At 41.7% G+C, this 20000-nt stretch overlaps 1 protein-coding gene across 2 annotated transcripts in view; it reads left to right on the top strand.

Moving 5' to 3' along the window:
- Positions 1-20000, top strand: part of LOC143295013 (KICSTOR complex protein SZT2-like) — a 157514-nt gene that overhangs the window by 94811 nt on the left and 42703 nt on the right. For both annotated transcript variants that reach the window (XM_076606549.1, XM_076606548.1), the window contains exons 40-49: positions 883-1159; positions 2862-2935; positions 3334-3389; positions 3770-3875; positions 5705-5829; positions 7045-7209; positions 8680-8761; positions 9145-9315; positions 11681-11899; positions 15966-15986. In XM_076606549.1, coding sequence (XP_076462664.1) covers positions 883-1159; positions 2862-2935; positions 3334-3389; positions 3770-3875; positions 5705-5829; positions 7045-7209; positions 8680-8761; positions 9145-9315; positions 11681-11899; positions 15966-15986 — 1296 coding nt within the window. The remainder of the gene's footprint in view (positions 1-882; positions 1160-2861; positions 2936-3333; positions 3390-3769; positions 3876-5704; positions 5830-7044; positions 7210-8679; positions 8762-9144; positions 9316-11680; positions 11900-15965; positions 15987-20000) is intronic.

Genomic DNA, 20000 nt, shown 5'->3' with positions numbered 1-20000 from the left:
GCAAGTGTTGGCTTGGTTAAGAACGGCCTTAAAAGTAGACATAAGACATAAAAAGATTATAATAACAATGCAGTTCAACAATACTTGATTTAAGATGACAGATAATGATGTTTAGTGTAGCAATACAACAGTGAACTTGTACCGGTGGTGATGATGATGTTTAGTGTAGCAATACAACAGTGAACTTGTAGCGGTGGTGATGATGATGTTTAGTGTAGCAATATAACAGTTAACTTCTGGTGGTGGTGATGATGATGTTTAGTGTAGCAGTACCACAGTTAACTTCAGCATTGGGGATGATAATGCTTAGTGTGACAAGAGTGATGGTAGTAATGATAACATGACATTTCTATGATTGATGGTGGTGGTAAAGGATGATGATAGTTTTATTGGTGGCAATAATAATGATGACTTGATTAATATCTCTGCAGACTTCGCTAGTTACTGCAATACCTGTATGCGTAGTTGTAACACAAGTGATAATAATATTGGTAACAATTAATCCTTGTTTTAATTTAAAAAAAAAAAACAACTCAAGCTACTATATATTGTCAGTTGTTACATTCATTTTCATATGATACCAAATCTTTTGAGTCCTAAACATTTCTCTGTATCATTTTTATATTTCTTAAGTTGCACCAAACTTTCTTAGTCTTACACATTTCTCCTCATCGCTTTTCATATTTCTAAAACTGCACCAGATCTTCTCAGTCCTAAACATTTCTCCATATCTCTTTTCATTTTTGATAAGCTGTACCGAATCATCTCCATCTATGTAGTTACGGTCACACAGTGTGCAACCAATATCACTTTTGATGTGTCATAAGCTGTACTGAATCTTCTCAGTCCTTAACATTTCTCCATATCGCTTTTCTACATCAGCTTTTGAAGGGGATGATGAAGAGGAGAGTGAGGAGAGTCCAAACCAAGGGTACCTGGCAGCCACCCTGGACTTGGAGCCTGGGTGCTTTGCCTGTGACTGTGTGTGGAAGAAGCTGTTCTTCCTGCACCCACGCCTCAAGACGGGCGCACAGCGCCAAGGGACCAGTCGGGGCCTTCTCAGTCTTCGCAGCGTCCTCAACAAGTTCTCTGTGGGCAACCGCAAGAACATGTTTGTCATCAAGGAAACCAGCCTGGCTGACAATGTCTTCTATGTCAAGTAAGAAGGGTGGTGTGATGTTGGTGTTGTGTTGTGGTGGTGGTGACTGCAGCTATTTTTTTGGGGGGAGTTGTAGGATGGTTTGTGTGTGGTTTTCGGTGTGTGTGTGTGTGTGTGTGTGTGTGTGTGTGTGTGTGTGTGTGGTGTGTTTGTGTGTGTGTGTGTGTGTGGTGTGTTTGTGTGTGTGTGTGTGTGTGGTGTGTTTGTGTGTGTGTGTGTGTGTGGTGTGTTTGTGTGTGTGTGTGTGTGTGGTGTGTTTGTGTGTGTGTGTGTGTGTGTGTGTGTGTGTGTGTGTGTGTGTGTGTGATTGAAGTAAAAAGGACTGGAATCTTTATTTGAAACTACAGCAACCACATTTCATGTAGTTGAGCAGATGACGGGTTGTTATTGTTTTCTTGCGTAAAGAAAATTAACATCAGGTACATAGTCATGGTCACATGGTGTGCAACCAGTACTCCTCTCTTATATTGACAGAATGGTAGTTTTTCAGTGTCCAGAGACATGTCAGTTAAGATGGGGGGGGATGAAAAATGCTGATGTCTCCATGTGCAGTAGTTCATAAACAAAACAAAAGAAAAAGCAGAAGTCTTGTCAAGAACAGTTCCCTGGGTTATTGTTCCTGAAGGACTGCCTCCCTGTCTGCACTTCCCAAGGAATATTTACAGTTAACAAAAATGGGGGGAAAAAAAGAAGAGAAAAAATAAAGGGACATGTGTGGTGGTCAAGTGGTTAGATGGCTGGATCATTGCCAGAGTTTCCTGAGTTCAATTCCTGGTTTCAGCGCACCTTGTGGGTTCATGTTGGAGATTATTTTCTGATCTACCAGGTCAACTTATGTGCAGACCTTCTAGTGCCTGAACCCTCTTCGTGTGTATACACATGCAGAAGATCAAATACACACATTAAAGTTCCTGTAATCCATGTCAGTGTTTGGCGCATTATGGAAACAATGTACCCATCATACGACCCTCAATAATGGAGTATGAAAAATAAGGAAGTGTGTGAGAAAGAACAAAAAAGGAAGTGTGAAATGATATAACAACTACATAACAAAACAAGAGGGTTGGGGGGGGGGGGGGACAGAACAAGAAAACAAGAACAACAAATGTTGTGTTTTTTTGTTGTTTTTTTTAAAGAAAAGTAGGGAGATATACAAGTGAAAAAAAAAAAGGTTCCTGTTGAAGGATTCTTTTGTCCAGATTTGCATGACATTTGCTGTTTTCTGGCACAGATATACATGCCATTTCATGATTAAGTATGGCCTGTTTTGAACTGTGAACCTAACAGTTTCAGTTTCAGTTTCAGTAGCTCAAGGAGGCGTCACTGCTTTTGGACAAATCGATATACGCTACACCACATCTGCCAAGCAGATGCCTGACCAGCAGCGTAACCCAACGCGCTTTGTCGGGCCTTGAGAAAAAATGAATAAAATAAAATAAAATAAATAAATAAATATATAAATAAATAAATAAATAAATAAATAAATAATAATAATATAATTTAAAAGAAAAAAAAAAGAATAAATAAATAAAAAAGACAACAATGATGATAAATAAGCAAATAAATGTATTTAAAAAAAAAAAAAAAAAAAAAGAAGAAGAAAAAGAAGCAGTCACACACATTCACACATACACACACATATGCATAACAGAACTGTGAACCTAAACAAGTCACATGCGAATGATGAATGGCATTCCTGCAGACTGAAGGAGCTGACGTCATCCAATCAGAATGAACCGATCGACGTCCAGGCTGATCTGGAGTCTTCCATGTCGGGTGAGACTCTTTTCTGTCATGTTAAGAAACATTTTTTTTTTCCTAGTTGCTTCTTGTCTTTATTTGCATTTCTTTCATAAAAAAAATACGTTGGCAGGATTTTTTTTTTTTTTTTTGCAAATGAATATTGTTAGTGATTCAAATTTACATCATTATTTACATGTTTCTAGTTCACTGCTGTCATTTGTTTTACTTTTATTTGTTTGTGTGCTCAGTGTATTTATACATTTGTCTTAAGAGTCCGGGTGGAGAGTGGGGGGCTGCAGAAATCAAATGTTTGTGCACGTTTCATGTGTGTATGTGTGTGCATGTTTGTGTGTGTGTGTGTGTGTGTTTTGTTTAAGTACGTATCTGTGTATTCAGCGATAATTCAGTGAATTTTTTTGTCTGTTCGGCAGAAGTGTCTTTGAGCTCATTGGTACAGAGAACAGCAGAAAGCAGGATAGACGCAGAGGTGAGTCTGTGGTAATTATTTGTTGTTGTGATGTAAATGATGACTGTAAAATGTACTGTTGATGATGATTATCAAATTTTGTAATGTTAACTCACTCCGGACGAAGGGCCCAGATTGGGGCTCAATTGTTCACAACCATTTCAGATGAAGGGCCCGGATCAGGGCTTTAGATAGTTTTGAATTTTTGGAGTGGCACCTAATTTCCGCAGAGATTTCACACAGAGATCTGTTGTTGCAAAGAGTAATACAATACAGTGTGTGTGTGTGTGTGTGTGTGTGTGTGCGCATGTGTGTATGTGTGTGTGCGTGTGTGTGTGTGTGTGTGTTTCTGCGTGTGTGTGTGTGTGTGTGTGTGTGGATGTGTGTGTGCGTGGTTGCAGACTCGCTCAGAAGGGGACGCAACTTCACTGGCATCTGGCTACAGCCGAATGTCGTCACGTGTGGACGACATGGTGGAGCTGACGGTGCATGGCATTGCAGAACCAAGTGAGTATGATCCAGAAAGTGAAGGAGATACACAGAGACACAAGACAAGACGTAGCTGAGCGCTTAAAGCGTTGGACTTTTAATCTGAGGGTCCCAGGTTTGAATCTTGGTAACGGCGCCTGGTGGGTAAAGGGTGGAGATTTTTCCAATCTCCGAGGTCAACATATGTGCAGACCTGCTAGTGCCTGAACCCCCTTCGTGTGTGTATGCAAGCAGAAAATCACAAATAAGCATGTTTAAGATCCTGTAATCCATGTCAGTGTTCAGTGGGTTATGGAAACAAGAACATACCCAGCATGCACACCCCCAAAAATGGAGTATGGCTGCCTACATGGCGGGATAAAAACGGTCATGCACGTAAAAGCCTGTTCGTGAACATACGAGTGAATGTGGGAGTTGCAGCCCATGAATGAAGAAGAAGAAAAGGGGGATGATGATAATGACGGGTGATTGAGAGGGGGGGTGACAGTGGGTGATTGAGGGTGATGATGGTGGTGGGTGATTTAGGGTGGTGATGATGGTGTAATATTGAGGGTGGTGATGATGGTGTAATATTGAGGGTGGTGATGATGGTGTATGATTGAGGAGGGTGATGATGGTGTAGGATTGAGGGTGGTGATGATGGTGTAATATTGAGGGTGGTGATGATGATGGTGTATGATTGAGGGTGGTGATGATGGTGTAATATTGAGGGTGGTGGTGATGATGGTGTAGGATTGAGGGTGGTGATGATGATGGTGTAATATTGAGGGTGGTGATGATGGTGTATGATTGAGGGTGGTGATGATGATGGTGTATGATTGAGGGTGGTGATGATGGTGTATGATTGAGGGTGGTGATGATGATGGTGTATGATTGAGGGTGGTGATGATGATGGTGTATGATTGAGGGTGGTGATGATGATGGTGTATGATTGAGGGTGATGATGATGGCGGATGATTGAGGTGGGTGATGATGGTGTATGATTGAGGGTGGTGATGATGATGGCGGATGATTGAGATGGGTGATGATGGTGTATGATTGAGGAGGGTGATGATGGTGTATGATTGAGGAGGGTGATGATGGTGTATGATTGAGGGTGGTGATGATGATGGTGTATGATTGAGGGTAGTGATGATGATGGTGTATGATTGAGGGGGGTGATGATGGTGTATGATTGAGGAGGGTGATGATGGTGTATTATTGAGGGTGGTGATGATGGTGTATGATTGAGGAGGGTGATGATGGTGGTGTATGATTGAGGGTGGTGATGATGGTATATGATTGAGGGTGGTGGTGATGGTGGTGTAATATTGAGGGTGGTGGTGATGGTGTATGATTGAGGGTGATGATGATGGTGTATGATTGAGGGTGGTGGTGATGGTGTATGATTGAGGGGGGTGATGATGGTGTATGATTGAGGGGGGTGATGATGGTGTATGATTGAGGGTGGTGATGATGGTGTATGATTGAGGGGGGTGATGATGATGGTGTATGATTGAGGGTGGTGATGATGATGGTGTATGATTGAGGGGGGTGATGATGGTGTATGATTGAGGGTGGTGGTGATGATGGTGTATGATTGAGGGGGGTGATGATGAGGGTGGTGATGATGGTGTAATATTGAGGGTGGTGATGATGATGGTGTATGATTGAGGGTGGTGATGATGATGGTGTATGATTGAGGGTGATGATGATGGTGTATGATTGAGGGTGGTGATGATGGTGTATGATTGAGGGTGGTGATGATGATGGTGTATGATTGAGGGTGGTGATGATGGTGTAATAGTGAGGGTGGTGGTGGTGATGATGGTGTATGATTGAGGGGGGTGATGATGGTGGGTGTGCAGCGACAGAGATCCGTGAGGACCTGATGAAGGTGCTGCAGAACAGACTGGATGACACTGTGCTGGACGTCATCTCTGTCATGCTGGCCCGCAACCCTCAGTGCAAACTGCGACAGGAGGACGTTCAGGTACTGCACTGTGTGTGTGTGTGTGTGTGTGTGTGTGTGTGTGGAGGGTGGTTGTGTGTTTGTGTGGCCCGCAACCCTCAGTGCAAACTGCGACAGGAGGACGTTCAGGTACTGCACTGTGTGTGTGTGTGTGTGTGTGTGTGTGTGTGTGTGTGGAGGGAGGGTGGTTGTGTGTCTGTGTGGCCCACAACCCACAGTGCAATGTGGGGATGTGTGTTGGGGGCCTGGGGGTGGGGGGCGGGGCAGGGTGGATGGTTGTGGGAGGTGCCCACAGTGCAAACTGCGACAGGAGGACGTTCAGGTACTGCACTGTGTGTGTCAAGGTGGTGGATTGATTTTGAGGGGGTTATGTGGAAGTGTGGGTGGGTGGGGCGGGGGAGGTGGGGGGGGGGGGCGTTGTGTGTGGTTGAGGAGTGTTGGTGGTGTGTGTGTGTGTTTCTGTGTGGCCAGCAACCTGTAATGCAAACTGTGACAGGATGACATTGAGGTACAACAGTGTGTGTGTGTGTGTGTGTGTGTGTGTGTGTGTGTGTGTTTCTTTGTGTGAGTCTTGTGTGCGTATGTGTGTGTGTCTTTCTTTGTGTCAGTCTGTGTTTGTGCACATCTTTACATGAATGCATGAGTGTATGTATACATGCATGCTGTTATAGAAAAAGGGGGAGACAATCTGAGTTTCAATATTGTCTCTTGTTGTTTGTCTGTTTATATCGCATCAATACTTGAGTGCATACACAACTTTCATACAATCACCCACTTGAATTCTTGAATATTTTTACAACAAAGAAGAGGGATATCAGTATTTGGCAAGTTAACCATGAATCCTGAACTAAGCTGATTATGTACTTGACAACAGGTCTTTGTGCATTATAGTGTGCACTATATTGTGTGTTGCATTTGGATTATATCGTGCATAATATTTTGCACTACATTGTGCATTGTATTGTTTACTATATTATGAACTATATTTTGCATTACTTTGGTTATATTGTGTACTAGATTTTTGCATTGCATTTTTGACTACATTGTGCATTATATTGTGTGTTATATTGTGCATTACATTTTACATTATATTTGCATGATGATTACACTGTACATTGCTCTGTATTTTGTATTATATTGTGTATTATTTTGTGCTATATATTGCGCTCTGTATCATACGCTATGCTGTGCACTTTATTGTCGCTTCATATTGCACATTTCGTTGTGTGTTCTCAGTTCATCCAGTTCCCGGAAGAGGAGGCGACAGAGACACTGTGCCTGACGATCCCCAGTCACGCCATGCTGTACCTGTCTGCGCTGGTCTTCTACCTGCGACAGAACCTCCTGCTCTTCCTCCACACACCTTGTTTCCATGACGACTCGCCTGCCTTTCACTTTCATGTATGGCGGGGTTTTGTGTTTGACTTTCACACTGTGTGTGTGTGTGTGTGTGTGTGTGTGTGTGTGTGTGTGTGTTAATCTGACAATGAATAGTTTATGATGATGATGGTGTGTGTGTGTGTTAACTATAGTTGATTGACATGACGGTGTCTATAGGTCACAGCTATACTCTGCTGGTGTCTGATCATTAGAGTTTAATGCAGAAAAATCCACTTTGATAGGAAAACATATATATATATATACACTCACAGGAACACATATATATACTTGCAGGCAGAAACAGTTTAATAAAAACAACAACAAAACCACAGGTGGTGGAGCACTGTAGCTATGCACTATTTCTGAGGAGAGGAGGCAGAATTTCACTCAGAGAAATCTGTTGGTGGCCAAGAGTGATATACTACAATCATTACAATACACTGCACTACACTGCACTGCACTGCACTGCACTACAATTTATTACAATACACTACAATACTATATGATGTGACACATCACATGATATGATATACTTTACTTTACTTTACTTTACTGTGTCAGCGGTGTAGGTCCTTGTAGACCTGTACGCTGGTCTGGGTATTTACCACACTGCATGCGTGGTTGGAGGCTAAGGGCAGTTATTCCTGGCATTTCGGGTGAAAGACGGATGGTTCGTTTCTCCAGTGGTTGTCTAGCCTGTTCTTGAAAGCATTGACTGTTTGCGCAGTGACTATCTCATCTGGGAGACTGTTCCATGTTGAAATGATTCTGTTTGAAAAGTAGTTTGCCCTAAGGTTGAGTCTACTGCATGTTTTCTTCAGTTTGAGTGAATGCCCTCTGAGTTGTCTCTGCTGGTTGTCTGCTTTTGTCAGGGGTGGCCTATCAGTCTTGTACATTTTGTGAATGTATTTGAAGCATTCAGTCATGTGATATGATATGATACAGTACTGTACAGTATGATAAATATACTGCACTATGATATGATATGATACAGTACAGTACAGTACAGTACAGTACAGTACAACACAATTACCAAAAAAGAGGGAAGTAGAGGTGTAGCAGTGTGTAATGTGACACAGGAGGAAGGTGGCAGAATGGTTAAGACGCTCAGTTGCCATTACGGAGTCCATGAGCGTCTGGGTTCGAATCCAGCTCTTGCTCTTTCTCCCAGGTTTGACTGGAAAATCGAACTGAGCATCCAACATTTGGATGAGATGATAAACCGAGGTCCCGTATGCAGCATGCACTTGGCGCTCTGAAAAAGAACCCATGGCAACGAGAGTGTTGTCCTCTGGCAAAATTCTGTCGAAGAAATCCACTCGTGATAGGCACACAAATATAAACGCATGCACTCAAGGCCTGACTAAGTGCGTTGGGTTATGCTGCTGGTCAGGCATCTTCCTAGCAGATGTGATGTAGCGTATAAGGGTTTGTCTGAACTCAGAGACGCCTCCTTGAGAAACTGAATCTGAAACTAAAACTGTGACACAGGACTATGTTGGAGGCCGGTGGACACCTGTGCCCAGTGACCAGGTGTACCTGTACCTCAGTCCCCAGGCAGGTGGGCGTAAAGGTGAGTACAGGGTACATACAGCATGCATGATGTTCCAGGGTTGGAGGCGTGAAGGATTTTCTTTTCTTTTCCACACTGTTGAAACCTCAGTGGCTTTTTATGTTAATTACTTACACTCTGTGTGTGTGTGTGTGTGTGTGTGTGTGTGTGTGTGTGTGTGTAAATGAATGAGGTAGGAGTAATTTAGAGGGATTGTTGGATGGATCTTCGATGTTAGGTCCTTTTTATTAGTGTGTGTGTGTGTGTCTGTGTCCTTGTGTGTGTGTGTGTGTGTGTTTGTATGTGTGTGTGAATGATGGAGTAATTAAGAGGGAGCACACTGCCAGGATCTTTTTACCATATTACCAGGATGTGTGTGTGTGTGTGTTGTGTGTGACGCACAGGTCTGGCGTGTGTGGTGTGCCGACTGGTGGATGGGCCCGGCAACCCCGTGCGCCTGTTGGGATGCCCCTCCCCGTCCCGTCAGGCCGCCGCCAACCTGCCGTCTGTGGAGGAGTTCCAGCAGATGGTGGAGACCTCGGTGCACCAACCCATCACCTGCACCTGGGGGCCTGGTCAGTGTGTGTGACAGTCATGTCCGACAATCACCATCAGCACCATGTCAGTCATGTCTGACAATCACCATCAGCACAATGACAGTCATGTCCGACAATCACCATCAGCACAATGACAGTCATGTCTGACAATCACCATCAGCACAATGACAGTCATGTCCGACAATCACCATCAGCACAATGACAGTCATGTCCGACAATCACCACCAGCACAATGACAGTCATGTCTAACAATCACCACCAGCACAGTGACAGTCATGTCCAACAATCACCACCAGCACAGTGACAGTCATGTCCAACAATCACCATCAGCACAATGACAGTCATGTCCGACAATCACCATCAGCACAATGACAGTCATGTCCGACAATCACCACCAGCACAATGACAGTCATGTCCGACAATCACCATCAGCACAATGACAGTCATGTCCGACAATCACCATCAGCACAGTGACAGTCATGTCATGTCCGACAATCACCATCAGCACAATGACATGTCTGACAATCACCATCAGCACAATGACAGTCATGTCCGACAATCACCATCAGCACAATGACTGTCGTGTCTGACAATCACCATCAGCACAATGACAGTCATGTCATGTCTGACAATCACCATCAGCACAATGACAGTCATGTCATGTCCAACAATCACCATCAGCACAATGACAGTCATGTCTGACAATCACCATCAGCACAATGACAGTCATGTCATGTCTGACAATCACCATCAGCACAATGACAGTCATGTCATATCTGACAATCACCATCAGCACAATGACAGTCATGTCATGTCTGACAATCACCATCAGCACAATGACAGTCATGTCTGACGATCACCATCAGCACAATGACTGTCGTGTCTGACAATCACCATCAGCACAATGACAGTCATGTCCGACAATCACCATCAGCACAATGACAGTCATGTCTGACAATCACCATCAGCACAATGACAGTCGTGTCTGACAATCACCATCGGCACAATGTCAGTCCTGTCCGACAATCACCACCAGCACAATGACAGTCATGTCTGACAATCACCATCGGCACAATGTCAGTCCTGTCCGACAATCACCACCAGCACAATGACAGTCGTGTCCGACAATCACCACCAGCACAGTGACAGTCATGTCCGACAATCACTGTCAGCACAATGTCATGTCCGACAATCACCATCAGCACAATGACAGTCATGTCTGACAATCACCATCAGTACAATGACAGTCGTGTCCGACAATCACTATCAGCACAGTGACAGTCATGTCTGACAATCACCGTCAGCACAATGTCATGTCCGACAATCACCATCAGCACAATGACAGTCATGTCCGACAATCACCATCAGCACAATGACAGTCATGTCTGACAATCACCATCAGCACAATGACAGTCATGTCTGACAATCACCATCAGCACAATGACAGTCATGTCATGTCTGACAATCACCATCAGCACAATGACAGTCTGTCATGTCTGGCTATGACTGTCGGCTGGACTATAACCAGTGTTACTGTTGCTACTCTTCTTCAGCATCAGAGGTCTTAACCCTATGTGGTCGGCTAGACTATAACCAACAAGGGCAGTGCAGTGCATGGTATTGTTCATCAGTTGACTGACGACATGATTTGATTGATTGATTGATTGTTGGTCTTTGACTCACTTGTGTAAACAAACTGAGTCTATGTTTTAACCCGGTGTTCGGTTGTCTGTGTGTGTGTCTGTGTGTGTGTGTGTCTGTGTGTCCGTGGTAAACTTTAACATTGACATTTTCTCTGAAAACACTTTGTCAGTTGACACCAAATTTGGCATAAAAATAGGGAAAATTCAGTTCTTTCCAGTCATCTTGTCTAAAACAATATTGCACCTCTGGGATGGGCACAAAAAAATTAAAAAAAAGAAGCCTAATTATATGCAAACTGCATTTACTGTTATATTTATATTTTTTGTATTCCCTAAACTTGGCACTTTGATCTGATATTCTGACCCAACAACAAGAGCAGTCATTATTATCATTTTTTGTTCAAACAGGAACTTCTTTTGCTAAGCATGGAAGTTTTATTTATTTTGCAAACGTTTTGGTGCAGATAGTAAAAAAGGGAAATTACTCTGTAATTAATGCTAGGGGACTTAATTTGCTTTAAACTGATCTTTCTCATCTTAAACATTACATTTTGAAATTATACTCAATACATAAAAAGCTTGGATTTTTTTTTTTTAAGTGTATCACAAGTGAGTCTTGAAGGCCTTGCCTCTCTTGTTTTGTTTGTTTAGTCCATTGTATTATTCATCAGTTGAATGATGATTTGATTTGATTGATTGATTGTTTGTCTTTTTCTTTTTTCTTTTTTTTTTTTTTACAGGCCCCACAGCTCTGCTTCAGTTCAGGATCTGGCAGAAGGGTTCTCTGGACATGCGCCAGCTGAAGGACCGTCTGACGAGCGCTGTGAGCCACGCCCTGTGTGACATCATCATGGAGTACACACTGATGACGGCCCCTGTGTGCACCACGCCCCGCAATCTGCAGGACATCAAAGCTCTGCCAGTCACCTCCCTTCCCAACTCTCCTGTCACTGTGAAGAGTAAGTGGTGTGGCTGGATGTGGTGCTGATTCAGTCTTCTTACTGTAGACGTTTTGGGTGCTGTTTTGGGGTGTTTGGGTTTGTTTTTTTTTAAGATCTTTTTTTTTCTTTCTTGCATCAATAGCACTGATATGTCCTTCCTAGTCAGCTGGGTTTTCATCAGTATGACAAAAATCAGACAAACACAAGGAAACTGGTAGATCTTTGGTGTGTGAAGCTGACCGTCTTTAGTTGTTTTGTTTTTTTAACAGTAAAATGATAATGAATGATCTATAGAGGGCTTTTCCTGTTAAAGCCTGATGCATTATAAGAAGTAGGTATTTTAAAGAAGACCAGTAAAACAAAGAACACCCCCAAAAAGAGCAACAAAAATAAGTGGCAAAATACGGCAGGCACACATGCAGTGCAGTCACATGTATATCACAACCCACCCCCACCCACTCCCCCTCCCCACACACTCACTTGAATAAATGTTGACGATTCCAGTGACAACATTCAGCAGTATACTTTAGATGTCTGTTGTGCCTCACGGTAACCTGCGGTTTGGAACTCTATGGGGTTAGTTTTGTCTGTCACTGTCGACGGGCGCAATAGCCGAGTGGTTAAAGCGTTGGACTTTCAGTCTAAGGGTCTGGGGTTCGAATCATGGTGACGGCGCCTGGTGGGTAAAGGGTGGAGATTTTTCCGATCTCCCAGGTCAACATATGTGCAGACCTGCTAGTGCCTGAACCCCCTTCGTGTGTAGATGCAAGCAGAAAATCAGATACGCACGTTAAAGATCTTGTAATCCATGTCAGCGTTTGGTGGGTTATGGAAACAAGAACATACCCAGCATGCACGCCCCCGAAAGCGGAGTATGGCTGCCTACAAGGCGGGATAAAAAAACGGTCATACACGTAAAAGCCCACTCGTGTGCATACGAGTGAACGTGGGAGTTGCAGCCCACGAACGAAGAAGAAGAAGAAGAAGAAGTCTGTCACTGTCTCATGGTTAATATTTCAAAACTGCAGCCTTTGTGTTTGTTCCTTCTTGTTCAGATTACTGCCATGCCTTGTAAGGATTTTCAAAACATCTCACTGACAGTCTACCATGTTTTTCTGTTATGGTTTTTGTCCTCTGAAATCAGATTCTCAGCAGATTGTGCTGGTTTTCTGTAAAAACAAAACAAACAACAAAATCCAACATACAGTTGTGAATGAGTGTTGCAGATGATTTGATAACTCTATTCCTTCATCTTTTGTGTCCTCTGTTCATCATGAAATATGATGACACAGGATATGAATGTACATGTGCCTGGTTTTCTCTGCCAGGTCTGCTTCTTTTCAGGTTCTTCAGGATCAGTACTGACAGCGTTTTCAGCCCTGACATGGCCCTGTGTGGCTGGCTGGACTGTTAGCAACAGTGATACAGTGATGATGATGATGATGTTGATGATGTTCTTTCACTTTATAGTGATGTCCCAGGCCCTTTAGCAACAATTATACTGTTGATTATGATGATGATGATGATGATGTTGTTCTTTCACTTCCCAGGCACTTTAGCAACAGTGATACTGGTGATGATGATGATGATGGTGATCTTCTTTCACTTCCCAGGCCCTTTAGCAACAATGATACTGGTGATGATGATGATGTTCTTTCACTTCCCAGGCACTTTAGCAACAATGACACTGGTGATGATGATGATGATGATGTTCTTTCACTTCCCAGGCCCTTTAGCAACAATGATACTGGTGATGATGATGATGATGATGGTGATGTTCTTTCACTTCCCAGGCCCTTTAGCAACAATGATACTGGTGATGATGATGATGATGATGATGATGGTGATGTTCTTTCACTTCCCAGGCACTTTAGCAACAGTGATACTGGTGATGATGATGATGATGATGATGTTCTTTCACTTCCCAGGCCCTTTAGCAACAATGATACTGGTGATGATGATGATGTTCTTTCACTTCATAGTGCTATGCCAGGCCCTTTAGCAACAGTGATACTGGTGATGATAATGATGATGGTGATCTTCTTTCACTTCCCAGGCCCTTTAGCAACAATGATACTGGTGATGATGATGATGTTCTTTCACTTCCCAGGCACTTTAGCAACAATGACACTGGTGATGATGATGATGATGTTTTTTCACTTCCCAGGCCCTTTAGCAACAATGATACTGGTGATGATGATGATGATGATGATGATGATGTTCTTTCACTTCCCAGGCCCTTTAGCAACAATGATACTGGTGATGATGATGATGTTCTTTCACTTCCCAGGCCCTTTAGCAACAGTGATACTGTGATGATGATGATGTTCTTTCACTTCATAGTGCTATGCCAGGCCCTTTAGCAACAGTGATACTGGTGATGATGATGATGATGATGATGTTCTTTCACTTCATAGTGCTATCCCAGGCCCTTTAGCTACAATGATACTGGTGATGATGATGATGATGTTCTTTCACTTCATAGTGCTATCCCAGGCCATTTAGCAACAATGATACTGGTGATGATGATGATGATGATGATGATGATGTTATTTCACTTCATAGTGCTATCCCAGGCCATTTAGCAACAATGATACTGGTGATGATGATGATGATGATGTTCTTTCACTTCATAGTGGTATCCCAGGCCCTTTAGCAACAGTGATACTGGTGATGATGATGATGTTCTTTCACTTCCCAGGCCCTTTAGCAACAATGATACTGGTGATGATGATGATGATGTTCTTTCACTTCCCAGGCCCTTCAGCAACAATGATACTGATGATGATGATGATGATGATGATGATGTTCTTTCACTTCCCAGGCCCTTTAGCAACAATGATACTGGTGATGATGATGATGATGATGTTCTTTCATTTCATAGTGCTGTCCCAGGCCCCAGGAGAACACCTCTCTGCAATGCAGTGCATCTTTTACACCATTTGGCAGCATTCACAACTTGTTCTTTTTCCTTCTTTCTGTTTAAAAAAAAATTCATTTCAGTGAACATGAATGGTTTATTAAAATTTGAAATGTATATGAATCTCACGATTGAAAGATACTGCCTGCACGGTGGAGGTAAAAACGGTCATACACGTAAAAACTCTCAAATGTTTACGAGTGAATGTGGGAGTCGCAGTCCACGAATAAAGAAGATGATTTGAAGTTATTGATATTCTGCAGAGATTGAAGAGGAAGGGAGAATGGAAACTACGTTATAAAAAAAAAAGGTTGTTTTATCTTCAGAACAGGGAAGGGGAAGGAGGGAGGGAGGGTGGCAGAACAAAACAAAACAAGAGGCAAAGCCTTCAAGACTCACTTGCGCTTCACACTTTATCCTGTAAAGGAGTCATTAGGAGGAAAAAAAAGAAGAGATTTTAAAAATGGTTGAAAAGTGCTCTGTATTAAATATGATGGATATGCTTGGGAGAAGAAAAAAGAAAAGAAAAAAAATGTAATGTTTAAGATGAGAAAGATCAGTTTAAAGCAAATTAAGTCCCCTAGCATTAATTACAGAGTAATTTCCCTTCTTTACTATTTGCACCAAAACATTTGGAAAAATAAATAAAACTTCCATGCTTAGCAAAAGAAGTTCCTGTTTGAACAAAAAATGATAATAATGACTGCTCTTGTTGTTGGGTCAGAATATCAGATCAAAGTGCCAAGTTTAGGGAATACAAAAAATATGAATATGACAGTAAATGCAGTTTGCATATAATTAGGCTTCATTTTTTATTTTTGTGTGCTCGTCCCATTGGTGCAATATTGTTTTAAACAAGATGACTGGAAAAAACTGAATTTTTCCTATTTTTATGCCCAATTTGGTGTCAACTGACAAAGTATTTGCAAAGAAAATGTCAATATTAAAGTTTACCACGGACACACAGACACACACACACACACAGACACACACACACACACACACACAGACAACCGAACACCGGGTTAAAACATAGACTCACTTTGTTTACACAAGTGAGTCAATGAAGCATATCAAATGATAAAAAAAAAGAAAAAAAGAAAAGAGTTACAAAGCCATAACTGTTTCTTTTCTCTCTTCTGTTTCTCTCTTCTTGTCTTCCAGAGATATTTCTCATGGCCCATGGTAAGTGACAGCACAGACTGAAAACAGCGTGCAGTTTCCCCAGCCTTGAGTGACACTGACAAGAATGGTTTTGTTTGTGTGTTGGGTGGTCAGCGATTTAATGTCCAGTCACTTAAGTGATGTTAGTGATGTTATTTTATTTCATTATTATTTATTTTAATTTAATTTTTTAATTTTAATTTTAATTTAATTTTATTTATTATTATCTTTTTTTAATTATCTTTTTTATTATTATTTTATTTATTTATTTATTTAATTTTTATTTTTTTATTATCTCTTTTTTTTTCTCAAGGCCTGACTAAGCACGTTGGCTTACGCTGCCGGGTCAGGCATCTGCTTGGCAGATGTGGTGTAGCGTATATAGATTTGTCCGAACGCAGTGACGCCTCCTTGAGCTACTGATACTGATACTAGTTAAGTGATGTTAGGAAATAGAAAAAAAGAAAAAGTTATGTGTGTGTACTGTGTATATGGTAAGTGAATGAGTATAAGCTTGAACTGCATAATTTTCTAAATGTGACATGCAAGAAGAATTCAGAGTGGGTGAGGAAATTTGCAGGGGATAAACAAAGTAACAGAATCAAAGTAGCCAACCATGGTATCAGCTGACCAGTGTCTTAACATAGATTACATGTAGGTAATAAGCAATCAGACATTTGGAAAAAAAACCCCAAAAAACCCCAAAAATCCATAAGCTAAGGATGAACAGTTAAATATTCATGTGTTGTTTGAAAATGTAGAAATGAACTCTTTTATCTTAAGTGTGTGTGTGTGTGTGTGTGTGTGTGTGTGTGTGTAACCCAACATAGTTTTAAGAGTGCAGAAAGTGTATGATAATAGTCAGTAAGCTTTGTAAAGTCTTAGAGGGATATTGAGTGTTGGTCTGGTGGTTATATCTCCATATAGGAAACAAGAGAATCAGAGGATAGGGGGATCAAATCCCGCGCATCAGACTTTTCTTCCCCTTTCTTCCACGAGACCTTGACACAGATCATTCAGACATGATGATAAACTGAGCTCCTGTGTGCATCATGCACTTAGCGCATGTAAAAGAAGCCACAGCAGCAAAAGGGTTGCCCTTGGCAAAATTCTGTAGAGAAATCCACCCGGTTAGTGAAACGAATACGCTTGAACGCAGGAAAAAAAACAACTATCAAGGGTGTTGCTACACTGTGATAACACACTCTCCTCACAAAGAATCAACAGACAGACAGAAATATGAAAAAAAATTAGCTATATGAAGAGCACAGGATCAGGAGTCAAGATGGCTGCCGGAAAAAAAGGAAGCTAGTCAGGGATACACAGGGGAGGTAACCTACTTCCGGGAGGTTATCAGCTGTAGCTACTTTCGTTTTCTCCGCATATGCAGATAGTAGTTTGCACAGTACAGGAATCGGACTCCCTGCCGAAGTCTGCACTAGTGGGTCACAGTAAAGCATGTTAGATAAACGTAATTTTGGGAAAAAAATTTCCTTTCAGGCAGAGAAATCTGTTAGTGTCACAGAACAGGTTGAAAGCGGTCACATGAAAACTCACTTGCAGAAAGAACTGAGCTGCAGCCCACAAATGCACAAGAATGTGACACTGTCCATTGAGCCCATTAACTCACTCAGTACGGCCAGTCCTCTCTTCTCCTCTACACAGACCCCTCGGATGTCCAGTGGGTGTCTCAATGATCCAACCTTTAGTTTCCGTCGTCAGAATTGTGGTATTCTTTGTCAACATTCACCTCTTCAGTGTAAGAGCCTTCCGCTTGTAATATTTTGATGGTGGTAATTGGGGTGAAACGCTGTTAACGTCGTCTCTTTCGCCGTTCGTATGGAGAGAGTTAAGATAATTTGAGTGTGTGTGCACGCATGTACATGTTTCTCTGTGTGTGTGTGTGTGTGTGTGTCCGTGCTTTGTCTGATTTTTCATGAAAGTTATTGATAAATAAGATTGTGCTGAAAAAGAGAAAGTAGCAGATAGGGTTGAAAGGACAAATGGAAACAAGTGTGTGTGTTTGGATGTGTGTGTGTGTGTGTGTGTGTGTGTGTGTGTGTGGTGTGTGTGTGTGAGTAAGTTTTAGAGAGAGACTGTGCGTGTGAGCATGCGTGTGTGCATGTGTGCGTGTGTGTGTTTGTGTGTATGTGTGCATGCATACATAGACATATAGATGTGATGCGTGATTGTTTTATTAATCTTCTTTTGTTTTGTTCTGTGTTTAATCCTTTCTCATACTTTGCTGTATTCTTTTGCAACATGGCTCCTGTTTCTTTTTACTTTTCTGATGCCTGCATTAGGACTGTGACTTTTATTTCTCTTTTTCCTTTTCTTCCACTTTGAATACTGAATTAGCTTCTGTTTTACACAGACCATAGCACTGTGACTGCTTTTCCTGATCCTGCCTGCCTGTACAGTGTACTGCATACCTGTTCATGTCAAGATTTTCATGATGAGCAATCAGCCATCTGTTCTTCCGTCCGTCCATCCATCCGTCTGTCTGTCTGTCCATTGATCCATCCATCGATTCATCCATCAGTCCATCCATCTATCCATCCATCCAGCCATCCATTTTGCCGTCCATCCATCCATCCATCCGTCTTACCTATCCATCCATTTGTTGGCAGAGGTGGAGTGGCTTCTGGTGTGATCATTGTTATGCTGAGCTGTGTTACAGTCATGGTACAAGATTCATCAGGGGGAGGGGGTGGGGGTGGGGGGATTGGGAGGAGAGTGAGGAGGGGGCGCGGGGTATTTGACTGCAAAGCATTGTTCATGTAGGTGTTATCATCTGTATTTATTCCCTTGATTGCATGACCTTTTGAGATCTAGAATTTCATGTACTTGTGTTGATTTGATTATAGACTGGCCTTGCTTTCTGCAGGAATGACCAGGAGGAAATGGCTGCAGTTATTCAGAGTGCAGATAAGATAGAAGAGTGTTGTTTTAGGATTAGATTGGCATTGGAAACAGTACATTTTGAAGTAAAGTCGTTTGCCTTTTGAAGTGTACCAGTTTACGTAGTTGTGTTTTGTTTTCTTTTCCCATTCAAATAGATTTCATGACTTTTTTTTTTTAATTTAGAGAGAGAGTCTGTGAGTGTTTTTTTTAGAATATCTGTGTGAGTTTGTGTATGTACCCATTTGCACATCGATCTATATGTAAATGTGTGATTTATTATCACTGTATGAGCACAAATATTATTCTGCAAACATGTGTGTCTGTGTATGCTTCATGTGTAGCTGCCATTTTACTGGAAACAGTATTTATCATGAAAATCCCCTGCGATTTAAAGAAATGTGTAGATACAAGTCCTATGGATTTTATGTGATTCTGTAATGAAAAAATAATACAGAAATGAACATTTTGAATGTAGAGGAAACATTTTAACAGTGATTTACTTCTGATGTCAAATATTGACTGAAGGCTTGTTTACTTGCTGTAAAATGGGCTTGGTCATAGGTCTATATTTCATAAGTTTCCATAGTGGACAGTATTTCATTGGTTTCAATGGTGGACAGTTTGAACAGAATTGAATGCAAGCATAATATTCATGCTTTCAGCATGCATGCACACATAAGTTAGACAGAACTCATGCAGTACAATACAACGCAGTAGCAAGAACTTGCTCACATGCATTCATGCACATATATGGAATAAATGCATACATTGACATAGTAAATAAACATATACACATGCACACGCTCACATACATGCACACGCGTGTGCACTCACACACACACAAAAAAGAAGATACAAAAACAACCCAACATGTTCCAGTGTATATTTCTTTCTCCATAATTCAAATAATGATTGATTATTCTGCATAAAAGAAGGAGACTGCCTTTTCTGCTTGAATGTTTTCAGAAGCAATAACTACTTCAACAAAAAGCAAACAAACAAGCAAAAAAAACACCCCATCCACCCTCTCCTAACAACAACCACCATCAACTGAACAAACAAATAGAAATAGAAAATGCTTTCCAAATGACTTTTAACTCTTTGAGCCCTGACCACCGCTTTACCTGGTGG

This window comes from Babylonia areolata, chromosome 20, assembly GCF_041734735.1.
Source record: "Babylonia areolata isolate BAREFJ2019XMU chromosome 20, ASM4173473v1, whole genome shotgun sequence".
Classification (NCBI taxonomy): domain Eukaryota; kingdom Metazoa; phylum Mollusca; class Gastropoda; order Neogastropoda; family Buccinidae; genus Babylonia; species Babylonia areolata.
Note: the sequence above shows the minus strand (reverse complement) of the source record. Positions and strands in the feature narration are given on the sequence as shown.